Source organism: Saccostrea cucullata, unplaced genomic scaffold (genome assembly GCF_032062105.1).
Source record: "Saccostrea cucullata isolate Sc308-1 unplaced genomic scaffold, CSIRO_AGI_Scuc_v1 ctg794, whole genome shotgun sequence".
Lineage (NCBI taxonomy): Eukaryota > Metazoa > Mollusca > Bivalvia > Ostreida > Ostreidae > Saccostrea > Saccostrea cuccullata.
In genome coordinates, this window is record NW_026929297.1 from 331,617 (window position 1) to 351,692 (window position 20,076).

A 20,076-nucleotide genomic window follows, 5' to 3' on the forward strand; every position below is an offset into this window, starting at 1 on the left:
GAGTTATATTGGGTAGGTAGGAAATTTAACATTTTGATGGAATTGGATTCAGTAAGGAAATTTCCATATTTCCATCGCAGAGTTACACATCATGATATAAATGAGAAAGGTCTACAATATTATATTCACTTGTCAAATTAAAATGGTCGATGTCTAAGCTCGATCTCAATTTTAATCGTGAGGAAGCTCCTTGTCTGCCCACACTTTGCACCTCAGGTTAAATCTGTTGCTTCACACTAACCTACACATTAGCAGAATGAAATATACGCCACTGAAAATGGACTCTATTAGAAGCTCACAAATGTAAGTTTTAATGCCAAGAATTTATAACTCTTAAAACAATTCCTAAATCATCTGAATCAGTGTAATTAGGGTTATTTGTTAACATCTTTTTTTTTATTTTCGTCTTATTACAAACATATTACAACAAAGTATTTTTTTCCATTCCATTTACTCACACTTTCTCACTCACACTCATTCTTTTTGGTAAGTGGCGTTTATATTCGTTCTTATGTGTAGACAGAAAAAAAGAGATGTAATAATTATATATACATATCAATATATCTGAAAAAAGTGTCATATATTGTAACAGTCTATATCTTAATGAGATTTTCAAATAAACATTTCCAGTTTTGCCAGGTATTATCAAACTTTGGCATTTCCAAGTTTTGGCTTGCAATATATTTTTCAACTCTATATTTATTGTATAAATGAAAGAGAAGTTCCAAGAGGTTTGGCATTTTGTCTTTTTTAAGACAAGAAAAAAAATATTGGTTTGTATACATGATCAAGAATTTTACAATTTTGTTGCCTTTATAGACAATTGAAGTTTACCTAATAAAATGTTAATTACATTAAAACCAATTCTTTTTTAAGTTTTTTGATATATATGCATACTAAGATCACTCCATAGTGAGGAAACCTTTTCACAATTTATAAAAACATGTTGTACATGTATTGTCTCAACATGATGTTCACAAAAAGAACAGCTATCAGATGACATAACATTGATTTTTTTTTTCAAATAATACTTAACAGGTAAAATTCTGTGAAGAATTCTATATTGTAGCCATTGAATTGAAGAGTCTTTGGTAGTCTTAAAACAAGCATTAAAAACATCCTTAACACATAACTCTATACCATTTAGGCCGAGCTCTAAATTCCATTTCTCTACAGAAGTAGGAATAATTATATCTACATTTAACTGTTCATATATAGTTTAAGTACATCTGTTTTGCAAAAGAAAATGTTTATAATACATTGGGATATATGGAGTAGATCTTTTAAGTAAACTTTTGCTTCCAATAGATTTTATGTAGTATGATATTGCACTCATTACACTGTATATTGCATGATGAATACTTGATTATCAAATTTCTGTTGAAAAATAGCATGAGATAAAATATTTCCTTCCTCATCTAAATAATCATCAATAAGTTTCACACCATTTTCATACCAGCTTTTTATAAACAGCGTTTTTGAACCAACTCTTATATTTGAATTGTACCACACAGGAATATTAGGACAATTTTCTATGTAGAATTTTCTATCAAACGATCTAATAACATAAAGCATAGACTTTAAAACTTCTTGCCAAAAACAATTGTTTTGGGGTATAACACATTCAGAAATAAATGCATCACCAAAATCAAGTCTTTAAATTGCTTATGTCGACCTTTTTTTAATCCTCCATGCTGATAATCTTGTGTTAAAACTGCACGTTTAACCCTATCACATTTTGCATTCCAAATAAATTCAAAAATATCTCTGCATAATGATGAAATTATCTACCCTTAAGGGGTTGGGAGTGATAAGAACAAATGATTTAATTTTGGAAAAATAACAGATTTTACAACAGTGACTCGATTTATTGGTGTTAGAATTCTTCTTTTTCAATGTTCTTCTTTTCCAATGTTGTAGATCCGGGTTAGAATAGGTCCTCAGTACCCCCTTGCTTGTCGTAAAAGGCGACTAAATGGGGCAGTCTTTCGGATGAGACCGTATAAACCGAGGCCCCGTGTCACAGCAGATGTGGCACGATAAAGATCCCTCCCTGCTCAAAGGCCAAGTGCCGAGCATAGGCCTAAATTTGCAGCCCTTCACCGGCAATGGTGACGTCTCCATATCAGTGAAATATTCTGGAGAGGGACGTTAAACAGAATACAATCAATCAATCAATCCAGTGTTGTGGCATGTTTTTTATTTTTGGAATCTGTATTCCATAATTTAAATGTGAAATTTGTTCTAAGTCGACTGAAAAGTTAATACTTAAAAAATTAAATGTTGTGGAGCCCCAGCCAAGTTTCCATCTAGGATGATGAAAGACCTGACTTGAAAACTTTTTTGAACCTATCCTTTTATTTTTGTTTTAGAGCTGTTAACTTTTAAACCAGATATTTTTGAGAAAAAATCTAAGGTATCCAAGGTAGCGAATTAAGATTTAGGTGAATCATCAAGAGCAAGAGATGTATCATCAGCGTACTGACTTATTTTATGTTCTTTATCATGTATCATAATGCCCTTTATATCTTTATTTTGTTTGATGAAGGTATCAAGATAGCTAGAATTTCGGCACACAGGAGAAACAAATATGGTGCGATTGGGTCACCCTGTCTACATACTCTCTTTATATTGATTTGTTCAGATAAAAACCCACTTTGTTACACAGAAGCCTTTAATTTGTATTTAGAATCTTGATCCATTCAATTATATATACTCAAAAAAGCAAAAATATTTTAGTACTTTATAAATAAAAGTCCACGAAATGAAGTCGAAAGCTTTTTCAAAATCAATCAACACTAGTAATCCAGGTATATTTTTATGGTCAGTATATTCCATTAAATCATAAATAAATCTTGTATTCTCTCCAATGTATCTTCCTTTTAAAAAATCCGAATGAGTGTCTCAAATAAGATAATCTAAAGTGGATTTAATTCTAAAACTTAGACACCCTGAAATTAATTTGTAAACCACATTTAGTAGAGTAATGGGTGGCCAGTTTCCTTAAAAATTGTCTAGGTTTGTCTCCCTTTGGCAAACATGAAATAAATCCTATTACTTGAGAAACAGGGAGCATCTTATTGACGAAGATACAATTTATTGACTGACATATAATTTGTTTCAGATCCCTCCAGAAACAAATTAAAAATTTGTTAAAATTTTTTTTAATAACTTTTTACACCCCTGAATTTAAAACATAATATATATCCTCCAAACTTTTAGTTATAAATTTCACTATTAAAAAAATGAATGATTTAGTTGAGCTGAAAAATAACTGATTCAGATGAGGAAATATTTTTTTTATTTTATGATTTATGAATGTAAAAATTATCAATTCCACTTTTATCATTTTCAGTACTAGAGCCATACAACGCATATCAGAGTCTGTGTTTGTGGGACTGTGTCGTAAATTGGGTACCTCACGACTGGTGGCCATGAGAAGAGATGTGATGGACATCAGGGATATGGTGGTAAATCATCAAGTGAGAACTAGTGATGAGTACGATAGGATGCTAAGTGGAAGTTACAGAGAAGGACTCAGACTGAAAGGATCAGATATAGACGAAATGTTCTGGCCAAATAATATCCGTGTGATATGGGACTTATCTCAGTCTCAGTATTACAACACACACAGACGCAAACTGATCCTCTCTGACTATTCTGATAGTCCACCAGGATTTACTTTGTTATGTTTTCTCTCGTCAAGTACTGACATATGCAACGGAATAATGTGTGTTAGAATGAATAACAGATGTTATGTATCTAGTTCAAAATTCAGACAGATCTGTTTATCTGAGTCATCACTACCTTGTGTCTCCACTCCACATGGACCTTGTGTCAGTGGAACATTTGGAACACATGATTATGATCATGCCCCCTGTTTTGTCAGTGACTTTTGGCCTCCCTCTGCCTTCCCATGGATAGACAGATGTCACTCATGGCCCCAGCCTCATGTTGTTGATAATATAGTGAAAAATGGATGTCACTTTGTAGCAATTGGACATAGGCTAGGAAATCATGAAGATCATGAATGGAGAATTTCTTTCTCCCGAGCAGAACAAAAACTTGTGTATGTAATGAATCACTGTCAGTTCTTAACTTACGGCTTCCTAAAATTGATCTTAACAGAAATAATTAACTATGGAGTAGGTGATGATGATAAATTACTGTGTTCATATCACATGAAGACAACAGTTTTCTGGGTGATTCAAAAAAATACAATACCTCACTGGTGTCCACAAAATCTCCTTTGGGCATTCTGGGTCTGTTTTAAACTCATCCTCAAATGGGTGTATGAGGGGGTCTGTCCAAACTTTTTCATTCCAGGCAACAACATGTTTCTGAGTAAAATTCATGGTGTCAAACAGCAGCAATTATTTAAAAGACTGTCTGAGTTGTATGAAAAGGGTTTAGCATTCCTGCTACATAGTCCCTCCATTAGGTCTTGTATTATAGATGTCCTCTATAACCCAAGAAACCCCATTTCTATAGATGATCATACTCTTATTTCTGAAGTTGAGTTTGATAGAAATCTATTTGTTGAAATACTACGGCTTTACATAGTAGAAGGCAAATTGGACATACAAATCTGCACTAGATATCTACATACAATAGAACAGATGATAGGTTCACCCCTCCTGACACAGTATCAAGTCGTCAAGCTACAGATCATCACCGCTAGGATCCTTAAGAACACTGCTTTTATATTACACATGGAAACTTACACACCTGACAACAAACTGAGATATAGAGCTGACAAAATCTCCTGTCACATGCTGAAATTAACAGCCAGGTTTGGTTGTATCGCAGACATGCTGTACATTGCCATGTATTATAACAAGACACTCAGATACATGGAAGCTTTATCTATTATACAGATGGTCAAGGTCAATTTAGCACAGCCTAATGTGATGCATGTGGATAATGCAGAGATGTATACTGAGGCTGTAGGGGGACAGTCCTGGTCTACAAAAATGAGACAAACTAAAGCAGGGGTTATCACACTTTACAGTAAAATCCATTACATCAGTGAACTGATACCAGAACAACAGTCTGCTCTTCATAGACACAAATCTTTATTATTTGTACCACCCTTGGTACTGTTATATATGCTAGAGATTTTGTGCTACAGACATGTCGACACAATGAGAGTTCAAACAGCTCTAGATGATCTACAGACCCTAGTTCACTATGATCAGGGACAGATTATATCTTTTCTTCCCAGAGACATATCATGGCAGATTCTGGGGATCTGTCAACAGGTGACAGGGAACCTTCAGGCTGCTCTATACTCATACCAACAATCTCTCAGACAAGAACCATTCAACAACATACAAGCAGCTACAGAAATGAGAATACAGAGAATTTCGCAGCACAGTTAAGGTTACAAAAAGGAGGCGGAGCCTAATTTGTACGGAAAACTTGACTATGACATCACGTACAATATACGTCATACAAAATTTCTTTAAAATACCACAAAATGAGTTAATCGGCTAATTTAACTAGTAAGAAATCATCAAACTACATAAAACTTACGAAAGCGTGTTGGTTTCTCGTTAGTTAAATCCCACATAACAAGTTATAAACAAGTCACTCATCGAAATACACTTGTCAACATGACGTTATTTCTTAAAAGGTGATGTAGTTTGTATGCAGTGAGAGACAGATCAAGTAATATTTTCTCAACAATATACATATTGTATAATTAAATAAAATATTATTTACAGATATTCTATGAGCCAAAACTTGAATTTGATGTCTTGTTTACTATTTTATTAATATACTCGTATTCTCTGTACATTACGTATTTAATTAACACAACCGTATATTTGTATTCAAGTACATTGGAGGGTAATGTGGGGGTCATAATAAATCGATCTAGTGCAAGGGCATACACTCTATGGATCAAAGTAAGCTTTTACATTTTATCTATAGTACTATTAAGGTATCTGAAAAGTGCTGCGATCCTGATGAAATCTTAAAAACAATTAAACTATATCAATATTTCATGCCGGTGACCAGGAAAATAATATAGCATTCGGTCATATAAGTATAATTTTAACAATGAAATTGCAGAATTTAGACAGGATTGCAGCACTTTTTAGAGCCTACAATGCGTGCTGAAAATATTTATATACTAAACTTGGAAATCTAACTTAGTTATGCCCTTGCACTAGTGATATTTATATGTAACATCAATACATCAAGTCAATGTGCTAAAATCGCCTGACTGTCGCAACACGTGGCTGGTTTAAATATAAAATATAATTGTTCTCAATATATAGTTATTAATTATAATTACAAAAATCCGGTATAAATAATGTACTAAAAATAATCGCCATCCCGATTACGAATACATTTTTAAATACAAAATTTAGTCGATATTTCCATTGCGCACCTTAACTGTACTGCGTTGCCAATGGATTCCCTTAATTAATTAAATGTCAAACGATATTTGTAGGAGTTCACCTGATAGCGATTACAATTTACATAACCTGTTCTGATTGCATTTTTTTCTGTCTCTTTTATTACATGTATTTTAAAGCTATTAACTAGTCTATAATAAAATGAAAGAGGCACCATTACTTCTCATAACTACAGTCAAACCTGTATTAAGCAGTCACCTACGAGATTCATTTTAGTTACGGTTATAGAGAGGTGACGTTTAGATAGAGGTTCATCTTTTTAAAGGAATTCATATACAAATATGTCATATTATTTGTGTTTATATTATCTATTTCACAACAAATTATACAAGAACGTTAGGTGTTCGACATAAGCGATCTTACTTTTGATTTTTTTTTTATTCCGCATGACTTTTGTGCGATGAATTCAAACAAAATGCAATGAATCCAAGAAAATTAATATAATATTTGTATATAACTCATTCTTACAATGTAAATGCATCATCCCTCATCAAAGCAACATTTTTTTTTCTTGTGTAAGGAATGAATATTTTATGCAATGAAAAAAATCAACCAAATCTTATTTTATCTAAACTTGATTTGTAAAATTAATTTCTGTACATATATATTTTTTTTTCAAATGCATGTACATGGATTGTTGCATAATAAACAGACAAGTCACTGTTAGACGTTCTCTTTTGGTATTGGTGTTAAATAAAGACTATTTATTAATTTTTGTTCACATCGAGCACCACTTGACCAGTGATTTACATTAGTAACAAATACAGTAAAACACGTTTAGTACGAACACGGATATAGCGAATTCACGGATATAACGAAGTTTTTCTGGGTCCCCGGCAAAATTCTTAACAAATCTTTGTAAAATTTTACGGTTATAACGAACTCTGATATAACGAATTTACGGATATAGCGAACTGATTTTGAGTCCCGTTGAGGTTAAATATAATGAATTTTACATCTTTTATAACGAACTTTCAAAGATTTCAAAATTTGAATAATTGAACTGACTTTATTTTCTCTCAGCATTTGTATATAAAATTCAATTCATAATAAAACCTTAGTTATCGAAGGTATGTTTTGTAATATTTGCTTCCCTAACATATTTGATAGTAACACTTGAAGGAAAACATGCATATTACGAATTCGTTATATATGGTTATACGAATTCGTTATACGGATATAACGAAATACGGATATAGCGAATTAAATTCACAGGTCCCCAGGACTTCGCTATGACCGTGTTTTACTGTATTGGAAATCAGCTGACTCCAGATCAGGTCATATGATTGGACAAAATGGCTGCTAAAGACATGGAAAAGTGGCGATTTCGCTTTAGACTGGGCCTTGAATCGCTCTTATTATAAATGGTGCAATTTATCACTTCTATTTGAAGCCTTGAACTCTAAATATCCTAAGACCAAAGATGCATCAAATGACAAAGTTTGATGATTCCTAGCCAGTTAGGACTGAAGATATTTCAATATGGTATAAATTACCATAAATAGGCCACGGTGGCCTGCTTTTTGATTGAAAATTTTCTGAGGACTCAAGATGCACTAATTGACAAAGATTAATGATTCAAAGCCAATAAGTACTTGATATATTCAAAAGTAGGTCACCATGGCCTACTTTTTGTCGACATTCTCCGAAAATGCAAAGTGCATCAACTGACAAAATTTGACGATTTTAAGCCAATAAGTACACGAGATACTTAAATATAGGCATAAATCACCAGAAGTACTTCTGACCTACTTTTTAGTCATCATTCTCCAATAAATCTAAGATCACCATCTGACAAAGATTGATGATTCCTAGTAAAAAAAAAAATGCCTGAGATACTCAGAAAAAGAGATCATTGTGACTTACTAAAAATTCTACATTATCCAAAACCCATGTTGCATCAGCTGACAATGTTTATCAATTCTAGGCTAATAAGTACCCGAGATACATAAATATTGCCATGAAATGTCAAAATAGGTCAGGGTGACCTACATTTTTGTCACTGTGACCAATTTTATGGTTGTTACTCTCTGAAAACCCAAGATGCATCGACTGATAAAGTTTGATCATTCAAAGCCAATAAGTCTCAAAAATACTTAAATATAGCAATAAAACGACAAAGGAAGGTCACTGTGACGTCCTTCTTGGTCGTTACTCTCAGAAAATTCAAGATGCATCAACTGACAAAGTTTGATTATTGTAAGCCAATAAGTACTTATAATACTTAAATATAGCCATAAAATGTCAAATGTAGGTCACGAAGACCTACTTCTTGGTCGTTTCTCTCCGAAACCCAAGATGAATCAACTGACAAAATTTGAGGATTCAAAGCTAATAAGTAACTTAGAGAGACACATAATAATAACCAAAAAAAAAAAAAACGTTAAAAGTAGGTCACCGTGACCTACTTTTTAGTCGTTACTCTCCAAAGACCCAAGTTGCACCAACTGACAAAGTTTGATGATCATAAGTCAGAAAGTATTCAAAATATGCCTTTTAAACAATTTGAAAACAAATGCCTACAAAATTCAAAAAGTAGTTCACTGTGACCTACTTTTTCATAAGTATTTTTTAAAGCCCCAAGATGCATCGATTTACAAAATTTGATGATTCTTTACCTCTCAGTATCTTTAGAAAAGATTAGCCATAAAATTCAAAATGTAGGTCAAGGTGACCTATTTTCAAGTTGAAATTGTTCGAAGGATTCAAGAAGCAGTAACTGACAAAGTTTGATGATCATAAGCATTAAAGTGTCCAAAATATTCCTCCAAATCAATCTGAAAACAAATGCCCACAAAATTAACAAAGTAGGTCACCGTGACCTATTTTTGAGTTAACATGATGTGAAGTCCTAAGATGCATCAACTAACAAGATTTGATGATCCTAGTTCTTAATAATAAGCAAATTATAAATGTTTTTGTTACTTGTAAATTAAGGTCAACTTTGAAGTGACCTTCAGACCATGCCCTTTGCCCAAGGGTTTGCCTATGTAAGTTTGGTGAAAATCTGTCTGGTGGTTCTGGAGAAGATTTTTTAGCAACCAGTGCTTTTGGTTTTATTTTCCTGATTATCTCCCCTTGTATAAAGGGGTAACTGTAAAATGCGAAACGAAATAGAAACGAAACAAAAGGAACTCAAACGAAATCTGCCGAAACGAAACCTACCAAAACGAAACGAAATGAAGACAAAACGAAACTAAATCAAAAACGTAACCTGCCGCAACGAAACGAAACAAAACTTTCAGAATGATTATATTGTCTATTTCTACTTCATATGAAATTTATATAGTTCAAGCACCACAGGCTTCGCTTCAAGCTCATACATAGGCGTACGCGTCGGAAGGATATTAAAAGGGGGCAGGGGGTTAACCAACAAAATGGTTAATGCCTATATGATATATATCTTTGCAAAAAAAGAAAACTTTGTTTCCAATGCCTATGTCATTTTTTATTAATATCCTACTGAATAATTAACCCACTTAAAATTGACATCGTTTGCTTTGAGAAACCGTTTTTCTGTCAGCTAAATTGTTTTCGACGTCTCTATGGAGCCTCTTTATTGCAAACCACTCATTTCTTCCTCGAAAATTACCTCGATAAAAATAGGACTGTATGTACGTATACGAATACACCAGATTGCGGTTGTAGTTACAGACCCTGAGACGTGCTACTACCCCACACACTCGCTGCACGAATGGTACACGAACGCTACACGGTTTGCACGAAACGCTGCACGGTTTACACTAAACGCTACACGGTTTGCACGAAACGCTACACGCATTACACGAAACGCTTTGCACGAAAGGCTGCACGGTTTACACGAAAGGCTGCACGAAACGCTTTGTACACGTTTCTCACACGCTTTGTACACGATTCTCGCACGTTTTGGCCTCGGTTTGGATTTTCTATTCGGAATATCTCGGGCATTATCACGGTTCTATCATTAATTTAATGGATTTTTTCACATACTAGCCACATTTAGCAGCTGTTTAAATCAAATATCAGAGCACCAGTATTATATAAACTGACAGAAATATTTAATACTCTGACATTTGTAATTAGTTAATAAATAATTGTCATTTCGTATTAATTCATTTATTTATTTATCAAACTGTTTAAAAACAAAATGCCGATATCATGGAAGACTGTTTAATAAAATGCAATTTTTATATATTAGTCATGCATTTCAATGAAATTTTTTTATGAGTATATTTAATGAATTAAACACAAATTCGATTTCTTACTGCATGAATATAAACTCATTGATTTTAAATAAATAATATTGATTATATTGTTTTTGATGTGCGGAGGCAGATTATTTTTCTTGATTTTGATCTAGTAATAAAATTTACCTATTTAGTCTACTAACGATTATTGATACATTTTATTAAAGATTTTTTTTATCTTACGTAAGCAATATCCATAGGAGGTAAACCGGTAAAGGGGGGGGTGGGGTGGGGTTAAATGTGATGTCCTAATCTGTTTTTATTCTCTCTCTCTCTTTTTACATGAAGCTTATCAAATAACATCAGTATACCCATCATGCTGTAAAATCCTTCATTTCAAAACCCAACTAAACGTATGTATATATGTGTACATTAATTAATAGTCGCGGCATTTGACTATACATTGTACATACAAATGAATGTAGATCGATCTTTACACGGCATTCAAATATATTACAAGAAAACTGAAATATCTTATATTGAGAAATAAAAAGTACGTGATTTATAAAACTGCACAATTATTCATGATTTACTCCTAAGCTTTCTTACATGATATTCATGAAAAGACTACCAAATCAGTTCAGTTTACGGCTAGAAATTCGGATTTACAAATAAAAGATGAAATCCGCTTATTTATAAGTTGTACCCATTAAATATTTATAGAATCATTTTATTTCAAAAACAATGAAATCCAGTCGTAATTTTCAGGTGTCATTAAGCCGTGAACTCCACATGTATATATAGCAAAACAGGTTTTCAGTTTCCGTGCACTCGGAGTCCGTGATCGCTGTTGTAAATGACCTTGATCACAGTTGAAAGGCATAAAGAAAATTCTAATACATTTTAAGGGGTTGTATCTGCGCACATATTTAACAAAGGATTTAAAAAAGAATAGAAAATTAAGTATTTATTTAAACTAACATTAGATTGAAAGTTACAACAAAAATGAACTAGACTGTACTAGTAATTTTATTTAACACCCCCCCCCCCTCCGTTTCTAAACATGTGGTCGTCTGTGCATGTAAATTAAAATTGTAAAATCCATTTATTTGACAATAATGAGCAACAAGTTTTATGTATTTTATGTATTAAAAAAAGTATTAAATGACACATCGTTTCAAAACTTTCTTTCACGTACTTTAAATGTAAGGACAAGAGCGGAGTCCTGATATATTTTTTCATTAAATTAAAAAAAATTATAATACCGGCATTTCTTTCTTTATTTGAGAAAAAAAATATTTAAGAAGTCATGATCGCGTTGATAGTATATTGAATTCAATATTAAAAATGTTGTACATAGTTGATTAATTTGAACACATTTTCTATAGAAGGAAAAGAAAACAAACAAATAATTATATATTATATACATTACCGTGTAATTTCATTTTGTTGTTCCTTTTTTTGTTTTTCCTAAAATATCACAATAATAATAAATTCAATAAGAAAATACTAATACAATTTGATATCCTGACCCATCGATAGCAATTTTTAAAATGAAATGACTTCCGAATGAATCTTACACGATTCTTGCACGAAAGTCGCAAGTTTCTCACACGCTTTTCGCACGCTCGCTACACGGTTTGCACGAAACGCTTTGGAGCTTACACGAAACGCTGCACGGTTTACACGAAACGCTACACGGTTTGCACGAAACGCTGCACGATTTACACGAAACGCTACACGATTTGCACGAAACGGAAAGCGCACGAAAGTCACACGCTTTTTTGGGGTAGTAGCACGTCTCAGGGTCTGTACCTGTATAACTGAACAATAAAATCAGACACCTCGGAATGTATTACTAAATACTCTAACTGGTTTATCCTATGTTTTAAGACATTCGCAATACAACAGTACAGTGACTTTATTTCGACCCGTACATAAACGAGCCTTTACATGTAACAACATCATTTTTGATAGATATATTGTATCTAGATAAATAAGGACTGAAAATAAGAGTAAGAATATAAACATTAGAAAATACTGCACATATTGAAATTATACATGGATAGTACGCTCGTGCATATTGGCAGCTGGTAAACATGTAAATACATCATTAGACTGAGAAGGGATCAGAATTAATCAATAATTTAAAATTTTATATTATTAAGTGCTTGAACTATATAAATAAATTTTAAATGAAGTAAAAAAAAATCCACATGCAGTCACAGATATATATTTATATACATGTACCTTGATTAAAAAAAAACTCAATATATTTTGATAGTTTTGTTTTGATTCGTTTCGGAAGGTTTCGTTTCGTTTCGTCGTGATTTCGCTTCGTTTCGGTAGGTTTCATTTCGTTTCGGTAGATTTCGTTTTTTTTCGGCAGAATTCGTTTCGTTTAAGTTCGTTTCGTTTCTATTTCGTTTCGCACTTTACAGGTACTCTGTATAAAGGTCCCAACCATTATTTTAGTATAAATAGTAGCCCTTATATGTAATATTCACATACTCAAAATCAATTTCTTCCTCACAGTCAGAGAAGACGTGTAAAACTAGCTATTAAGTGTGCTAAAATCAAAATACTGAAAGTACTCTTGGGAGTTAAACATGGGGTTTAACAACCCATTCAGTGTACTTAAATCAAAGTACTGAAAGAACTCATGGGAGTTGATTGATTGATTGATTGATTGTATATTGTTTTACGTCCGATTCAAGAATATTTCACTCATATAGATACGTCACCATATACCAGTGAAGGGCTTCAAATTTTGACCTTTACTCGGCACTAAGGGCCATTGAACAGTGAGAGATCTTTACTGCATGGTGAAGGTACAGTTGCTACCCATTTTATATTGACTTAGGTCAGTCACGGCCGAGATTCGAACTTACGACCTCCCGAGCACGAAGCGAGCGCTCTACCGACCGAGCTACCGTGAACGGTCATGGGAGTCTATCATGGTGTAAAACAACCGATTCACTGACTAATAAAATGCAGGATGGAGTAAGTTCCAAACAAGTGAGTTCTCACACATCAATTGAAGTGATATACTAGCTGAAGATCTGTAGAGTTATGATTTGAGAGCAGCAAGAGGCCATCATGGGCCTTATAGCTCACCTGAGCATCATGCAACAACTTTCAAATGATTGAATTTGCTTCATATTTTAACCTCATGCCATAAAATTCAAAGTTTGGGAAGAGGAACTCTTGGTCTTCATAACTATGCGCATTGTTAATACCCAGGAGCAGAAAAAAGACTTTCAAATAATCAATGTATTTTCACTATATAATCAAAAGAGCCTCAACCTAACACCAAAACCCTTGACCCTGGGGCCATTAAATTCACAATTTTGGTAGAGCCACTATCTTGCTCATCATAACTACATGTATGTACTTAGTTATTTTATTTAATATCCAGAAGCAGAGAAGACGTTTTCAAAGAAATTAATGCATTTTCATTATATAATCAATAGAGCCCCACCCTAAAACCAAAACTCCTGATCCCTGGGCTAATAAATAAAGTTGTGACGCATGTCGACGGACAAAAACAGATAGCAATAGGTCACGTGAGTGACGCTGATCAATAACTAACAGCATATGAAGTTTGATGGAATAATCTTAGTTTCTTTGAAACTGAGTTTTGAACTGAGCTTAATGCAAAAGTGTGACGGAAGGACAGAAGACGGACATAACAAACACTAAATGCTCCCACCCTATTCATGGTGGGAAATAAAAACCATTCTAAGCAATCAACAAATTTTATATCTATCCTGTTATGCTATCCCTTTATATTTAAGGACAAATCTAATTCCATAGCTGGAAATATTTTAAGCTAAACTTAAAGTGTTATTAATTTCAAGTCTGTATCAGAAAATTTCATCGAAAGCAACAGGGCACCATAATACATGCAGGAAACGATAATAATAACTTGAGTTATATTAATTAAGTAGGAAATTCAACATTTTGATCGAATTTGATTCAGTAAGGAAGTTTCCATATTTTCAAATCAGAGTTACACATCATGAAAATAACTGAGATACGTCTACAATATTATATTCACTTGTCAAATTAGAATTGTAAATGTCTACGCTTGACCCCCCAATACCTATCGAGAGGAACTTCCTTGTCTACCCACATTTTGAACCTCCGGTTAAATCTTTGACTTAACACTAGCCTTCACATCAAAAGAAACGAATATACACCACTGAAAAAAAAAATCCATAAGAAGCTCACAGACGTAAAAAATTATAACACTAAAAACAATTCCTAAATCATCTGAATCAGCGTAATCAGTGCAATTTTTTGACAGTAAAATTTGATTTAACTTTTTACACCTCTGAATTTAAAACATAATAAATATCCCAGACACTTTTGGTTATAAATTTCACTATTTAAAAAAATGAATGATCTAATTGAGTTGAAAAATAACTAATTCAGTTGAGGAAGTATTTTTTATTCTATGATTTATGAATGTAAAATTAATCAATTACAATAATTATATTATAGTTTTACAAATGTGAAACATTCATTATACAAGAATATAAATTCTACTTTAATCATTCACAGTACTAAAGCCATACAACGCATATCATAGTAAGTGTTTGTGGGACTCTGTGTTGAACTTTGGACATCACGACTAGTGGCCATGAGGAGAGATGTGGTGGAAATCAGGGAGATGGTGATAAATCAAGTGAAAACAAGTGATGATTTCAGACAGACAGTGAGTGGAAGTTACAGAGAAGGATTCAAACTAAAAGGATCAGATGTAGACATTATGTACTGGCCAAATAATCACCGTGTGATCTTGGAATTATCTCAGTCTCAGTATTATAACACATACAGACAAACACTGATATTTTGTGACTGTTCTGATAGTCCACCAGGATTTACTTTGTTATATTTATGGTCACCTAGCGTGTATAGACAAATCCAGAAAGCATGTGTTAGAATGATTAACAGATATTATATATCTAGTTCTAAATGCAGACAGATCGCTTTATCCGAGTCATCACTACCTAACCTTAACCCCACTTCATATGGACCCTGTGTCAGTTGAACAATAGGAACACTGGAATATGATAATGCCAAACTGTTTTGTCAGTGACCTTTGGCCTCCGTCTGCATCCTCATGGATACACATATTTCACTTATGACCCCAGCCTCATGTTGTTGATGATTGGATTTCATTTTGTAGCAATATCACATACCCTAACAAATCATGAAGATCATGAATGGAGGATTTCTTTCTCCCAAGCAGAACAAAAACTTGTGTATGTGATGATTCACTGTCAATTCTAAACTTACGGCTTACTTAAATTGATCTTAACAGAAATAATTAACAATGGAGTAGGTGATGGTGATAAATTACTGTGTTCCTATCACATGAAGACCGCAGTTTTCTGCGCAGTTATGATAAGGCTGTCCGAAGGCTTTAAATGCCTAAAAATATACATTTTATTTTGAGCTTAATTTCAATATGTTATCATTGTTTAAAATTACAGTCAACTTTAGATAACAGTTTAATCAAGTTTATAATAATGCATTTCTGTGATGTCAGATGACTGTGTTGATCACGTGATGGACATTTTTGATATTCTTAAATGTTTTACAAAAATTGCATCGGCACAAGTGCATAACACAATTATTGTGCAAAGATTGTTACATAGATCAATTCATCGTGATCCATGGTACCTAAAATGTGCTGGGGGCAGGCTTAATTTTTTCTTCTTAAGAAAATATTTTACGATAAATTGAAATTATCAACGTAAGAAGGGGTATTTTCCACTCTTTATCGCCATTTATACAAAAACGGATAAACTACATATGATCCCACAGCAAATTTCAGTTAGAAGACATACTTCTCTTTTAGGTTCACGCAGAATATCTTCAATTTAACCTATGATACTTCCATTGCCCCTATGTTATAGGCATTTGTGTATGAATCCCCATACACCATGGTATAATTTCACATTGTTACAGTTATACCATGGCTTCCATGGTATAATTTCTTTTTAATAATCCATGCTATAAAAAATAAAGCAAAACAGGGTTTCTTTATTAATTAAAATTAACAAAATAAAGCAATTGTATCAGGACAAACGACAAACAAATTTATCTGAATTTGTTTACAGTCCAAACAAATCTAAGAATGCCTGAGCATGGTTATTAATTTCCAAAATTAAAAGTGAAACTACACTGATTAAATCCACTTTTCAACTGGTTTAGAATTTCTGTTGCCGACGTATCTGGACCCACATTACATTTCAAATCAACCGTTATGATTTTCTTTACCGGAACTGCATGTAGCATTTTGAACACACAAAGCCGAATTTTCACTTTTTTGGAGTTCATCTGGGCGTCAAGGCTCCGTCAAAATCGGATAAAACGGTCATCCTTTTCGTTCATAAAGTTCAGAGTTTTTCCGTTTTCTCGTATGTAGCGCAGATTACCCGTTGTTAAAAGGTAGAGTGATTTAGGAGGGTAAAATTCCCAATCGCGTTTACTTACTTCAACTATGAACCTCGAGAGCCATCTGTTTATGTCATCCACGGAAAAATGGTTCAAATTTGGAATATTTACGACTGCAGTATTCGTGAAATGCGCCAATCATTAAACACACGAACTGCCCATGCTGTACTTTTCTTAGTGTTGGCAGGGGTTGTCCCGGAGATTAGTTCATCCAAATCTTTGTCTTTGACTGGATTTCCGAATCTTAACGAATTCTCTAAAAGAGTAAACGTATCCTGAATGGTAGTTACTTCCATGTTAGAATGGCTGGGTCCCGTTTCTCCACTCTCAGACTGATATCCAAGGTCAAAAGTCATATCCGCAAAATTAGATATCATGCACTCTAACTTAATGTAGTCCAGTTCTATACGATCGGCGATTTGACTTAATGTCTTAAGTTTTCATCGTCATCCCCAAGTTTATTGCCCAAAACTGGCAAAAGTTCCATGAAATCAAGATCGTCAACCTCCATCGTTTTTCTTAACTCAACTGCGTGCTTGACATCAAATTTGAATCACGTGATCATTTGAAAGAGCTGATGCAATTTTCCGAGAATCGTCTCTTAATTTAAGATGATGCAATACCTTGAATGAGGTTCCATAGGGATAATGCTTGAATAAAATTATATTACACTTAAAGTAATACTGATAAACATGTTGTACACATTTAAAATAAATTTAATATTTATATATCATAGGTTAAAACAGATAAACCATACATATTTTGACTGTTTTGTGGTGTATTGTAAATCATACCATGGTTTGGGTTTCACGACCCTTGGTAACCTCACTCGACTTCGTCTCGTGAGGTTAAACCCAGGGTCGTGAAACCCAAACCATGGTATAATTTACAATACACCACAAAACAGTCAAAATTGTATGGTTTATCTATTACTTATCCTTGTCTTTCACTTGTGCTAGTCCAGTATAAACACGATTTATAAATTCTAACTCTGTCTACGGAAGTGTAAGGGGAGGGTTTCAAACATAATATTTTTGCATTTGCATGAATGTATGCATATCGGACAAGCAAAAGGAATAGAGAATATTTAAATATCAATTGTTAAACATTATAACAACACACACAAGCTTAAAAAACAAATCCTACTCTTGAATTAAACACAAATCCCCATAATAAATCTACATGCCGTGTATTAATTATGACACTTTCCCCGTCATGTCAGCTCAAGAATGCAGTGACTTGACGTCATATTCTATTATGACGTCATATCTAGGTAGTTCAGAGAAGTTACTACAGTTTGATATTTTACGGGCAGCCTTATCCTAGCTGCGTGGGTGATTCAACAAAATGCAATAGCTCACTGGTGTCCACAAAATCTTCTAGGGGGGTTTCTTGGTCTGTTTTAAACTCATCCTCAAATGGGTGTATGAGTGGGTCTGTACTAACTTTTTCATTCTAGGCAACAACATGTTTCTGAGTAAAATTCATCGTGTCAAACAACATCAATTATTATTAAGACTGTCAGAGTTGTATGGAAAAGTTAAGCATTTCTGCTACATAGTCCCTCAATTAGATCTTATATTATAGATGTCCTCCATAACCCCAGAAACTCCATCTGTACAGATGATCAAACTCTGATTTCTGAGGATGAGTTTGATATGAATTTATTTTGTGAAATACTACATAATTACATACTACCAGACAATTTGGACATACAAATCTGTATTAGATATCTACATACAATAGAAAAGATGATAGGTTCACCCCTCCTGACACAGTATCAAGTCATTATGCTACAGAACATGACCGCTAGCGTCCTTCAGTACACTGCTTTTATATTACCCATGCAAACTTACACATCTGACACAAACTGAGTTATAGAACTGACAAAATATCCTGTCACATGCTGAAATTAGCAGCCAGGTTCGGTTTTATAACAGACATGCTGTACATAGCCATGTATTATTACAGGACACTTAGATACACGGAAGCTTTATCTATTATAGAGATGATCAAGGTCATGTTAGCTCAGCATTATGTGATGTATATCTTTATTGTAGATACAGAGATGTACACTGAGGCTGTAGGGGACAGTCCTGATCAACAAAGATGAGACGGGCGGTAGCATGGGATACCATACTCTAAAATTGTATCCATTACATCAGTGAACTGATACCTGAACAACAGTCTGCTCTACAGAACCACTGGTCTTTATTATTCGTACCACACTTGGTACTGTTATACATGCTAGATATCTTGTGCTACAGGCATGTAGACACAATGAGAGTACAAACAGCTTTAGGTGATCTACAAACCTTAGTTCACCATGATCAGGGACAGACTATACCTTCACTATTCCGAGACATACTGTGGCAGATTCTGGGGATCTGTCAACATGTGACAGGGAATCTCCAGGCTGCTCTATACTCATACCAACAGTCTCTCAGACAAGAACCATATATCAACATACAAAAAGCTACAGAAATGAGAATACAGAGAGTTTACCAATGGATTACCTTAATAATTTATTACATGTATTATAAAGTTAATAACTAGTCTACAATAAAATGTAATACTCTCATATTGTCTTATGTTTGTTATGTAATTTGTCTGTGATATTTATTTAACTGCTTTTTTGTATAAAGAAATGAAAATGAAATATATATTTAAAAAAAAAATAATAAAAGAGGCATCATTTGACGATATTTGTAGGAGTTCACCTGATAGAGATTTATCATTTGCTTATCCTCTTTTGATTTCATATCTTCTTTTCTGTCTGTTTTATAACATGTATACAAAGCTAATAACCAGTGTATTATAAAATGAAAAAAGGCACCATTGCTTCTCATAATTACAATCAAACCTGTATTACGGGATGCAATTAAAGTGACCTTTATAGAGAGGTGACCTTTAGATAAAGGTTCATCTTTTTGAAGGAATTCATATACACATATTCCAATTTATTCGTTTTTATATTATGTATTTCACGACAAAATTAGATATTGGACATTTGTGAT

General features: G+C 33.5%; 1 protein-coding gene across 1 annotated transcript; it reads left to right on the forward strand.

Moving 5' to 3' along the window:
• The first annotated feature begins 256 nt into the window (after positions 1-256).
• LOC134280375 (uncharacterized) lies at positions 257-5,381 on the forward strand. Its single transcript, XM_062762782.1, has 3 exons — positions 257-303; positions 3,356-4,086; positions 4,327-5,381. Exons 1-3 carry the CDS (start codon positions 257-259, stop codon positions 5,379-5,381), a joined length of 1,833 nt encoding a protein of 610 aa, XP_062618766.1.
• The last annotated feature ends 14,695 nt before the right edge of the window (positions 5,382-20,076 follow it).

Excerpts from the sequence above, each read along its gene's own strand:
- LOC134280375 (XM_062762782.1), top strand. The coding sequence starts at position 257 with ATGAAATATACGCCACTGAAAATGGACTCTATTAGAAGCTCACAAAT. Across the intron at positions 304-3,355 it reads TCTATTAGAAGCTCACAAAT|TACTAGAGCCATACAACGCA; the intron begins GTAAGTTTTAAT and ends TATCATTTTCAG. Across the intron at positions 4,087-4,326 it reads TGTGTATGTAATGAATCACT|GCAACAACATGTTTCTGAGT; the intron begins GTCAGTTCTTAA and ends TTTTCATTCCAG.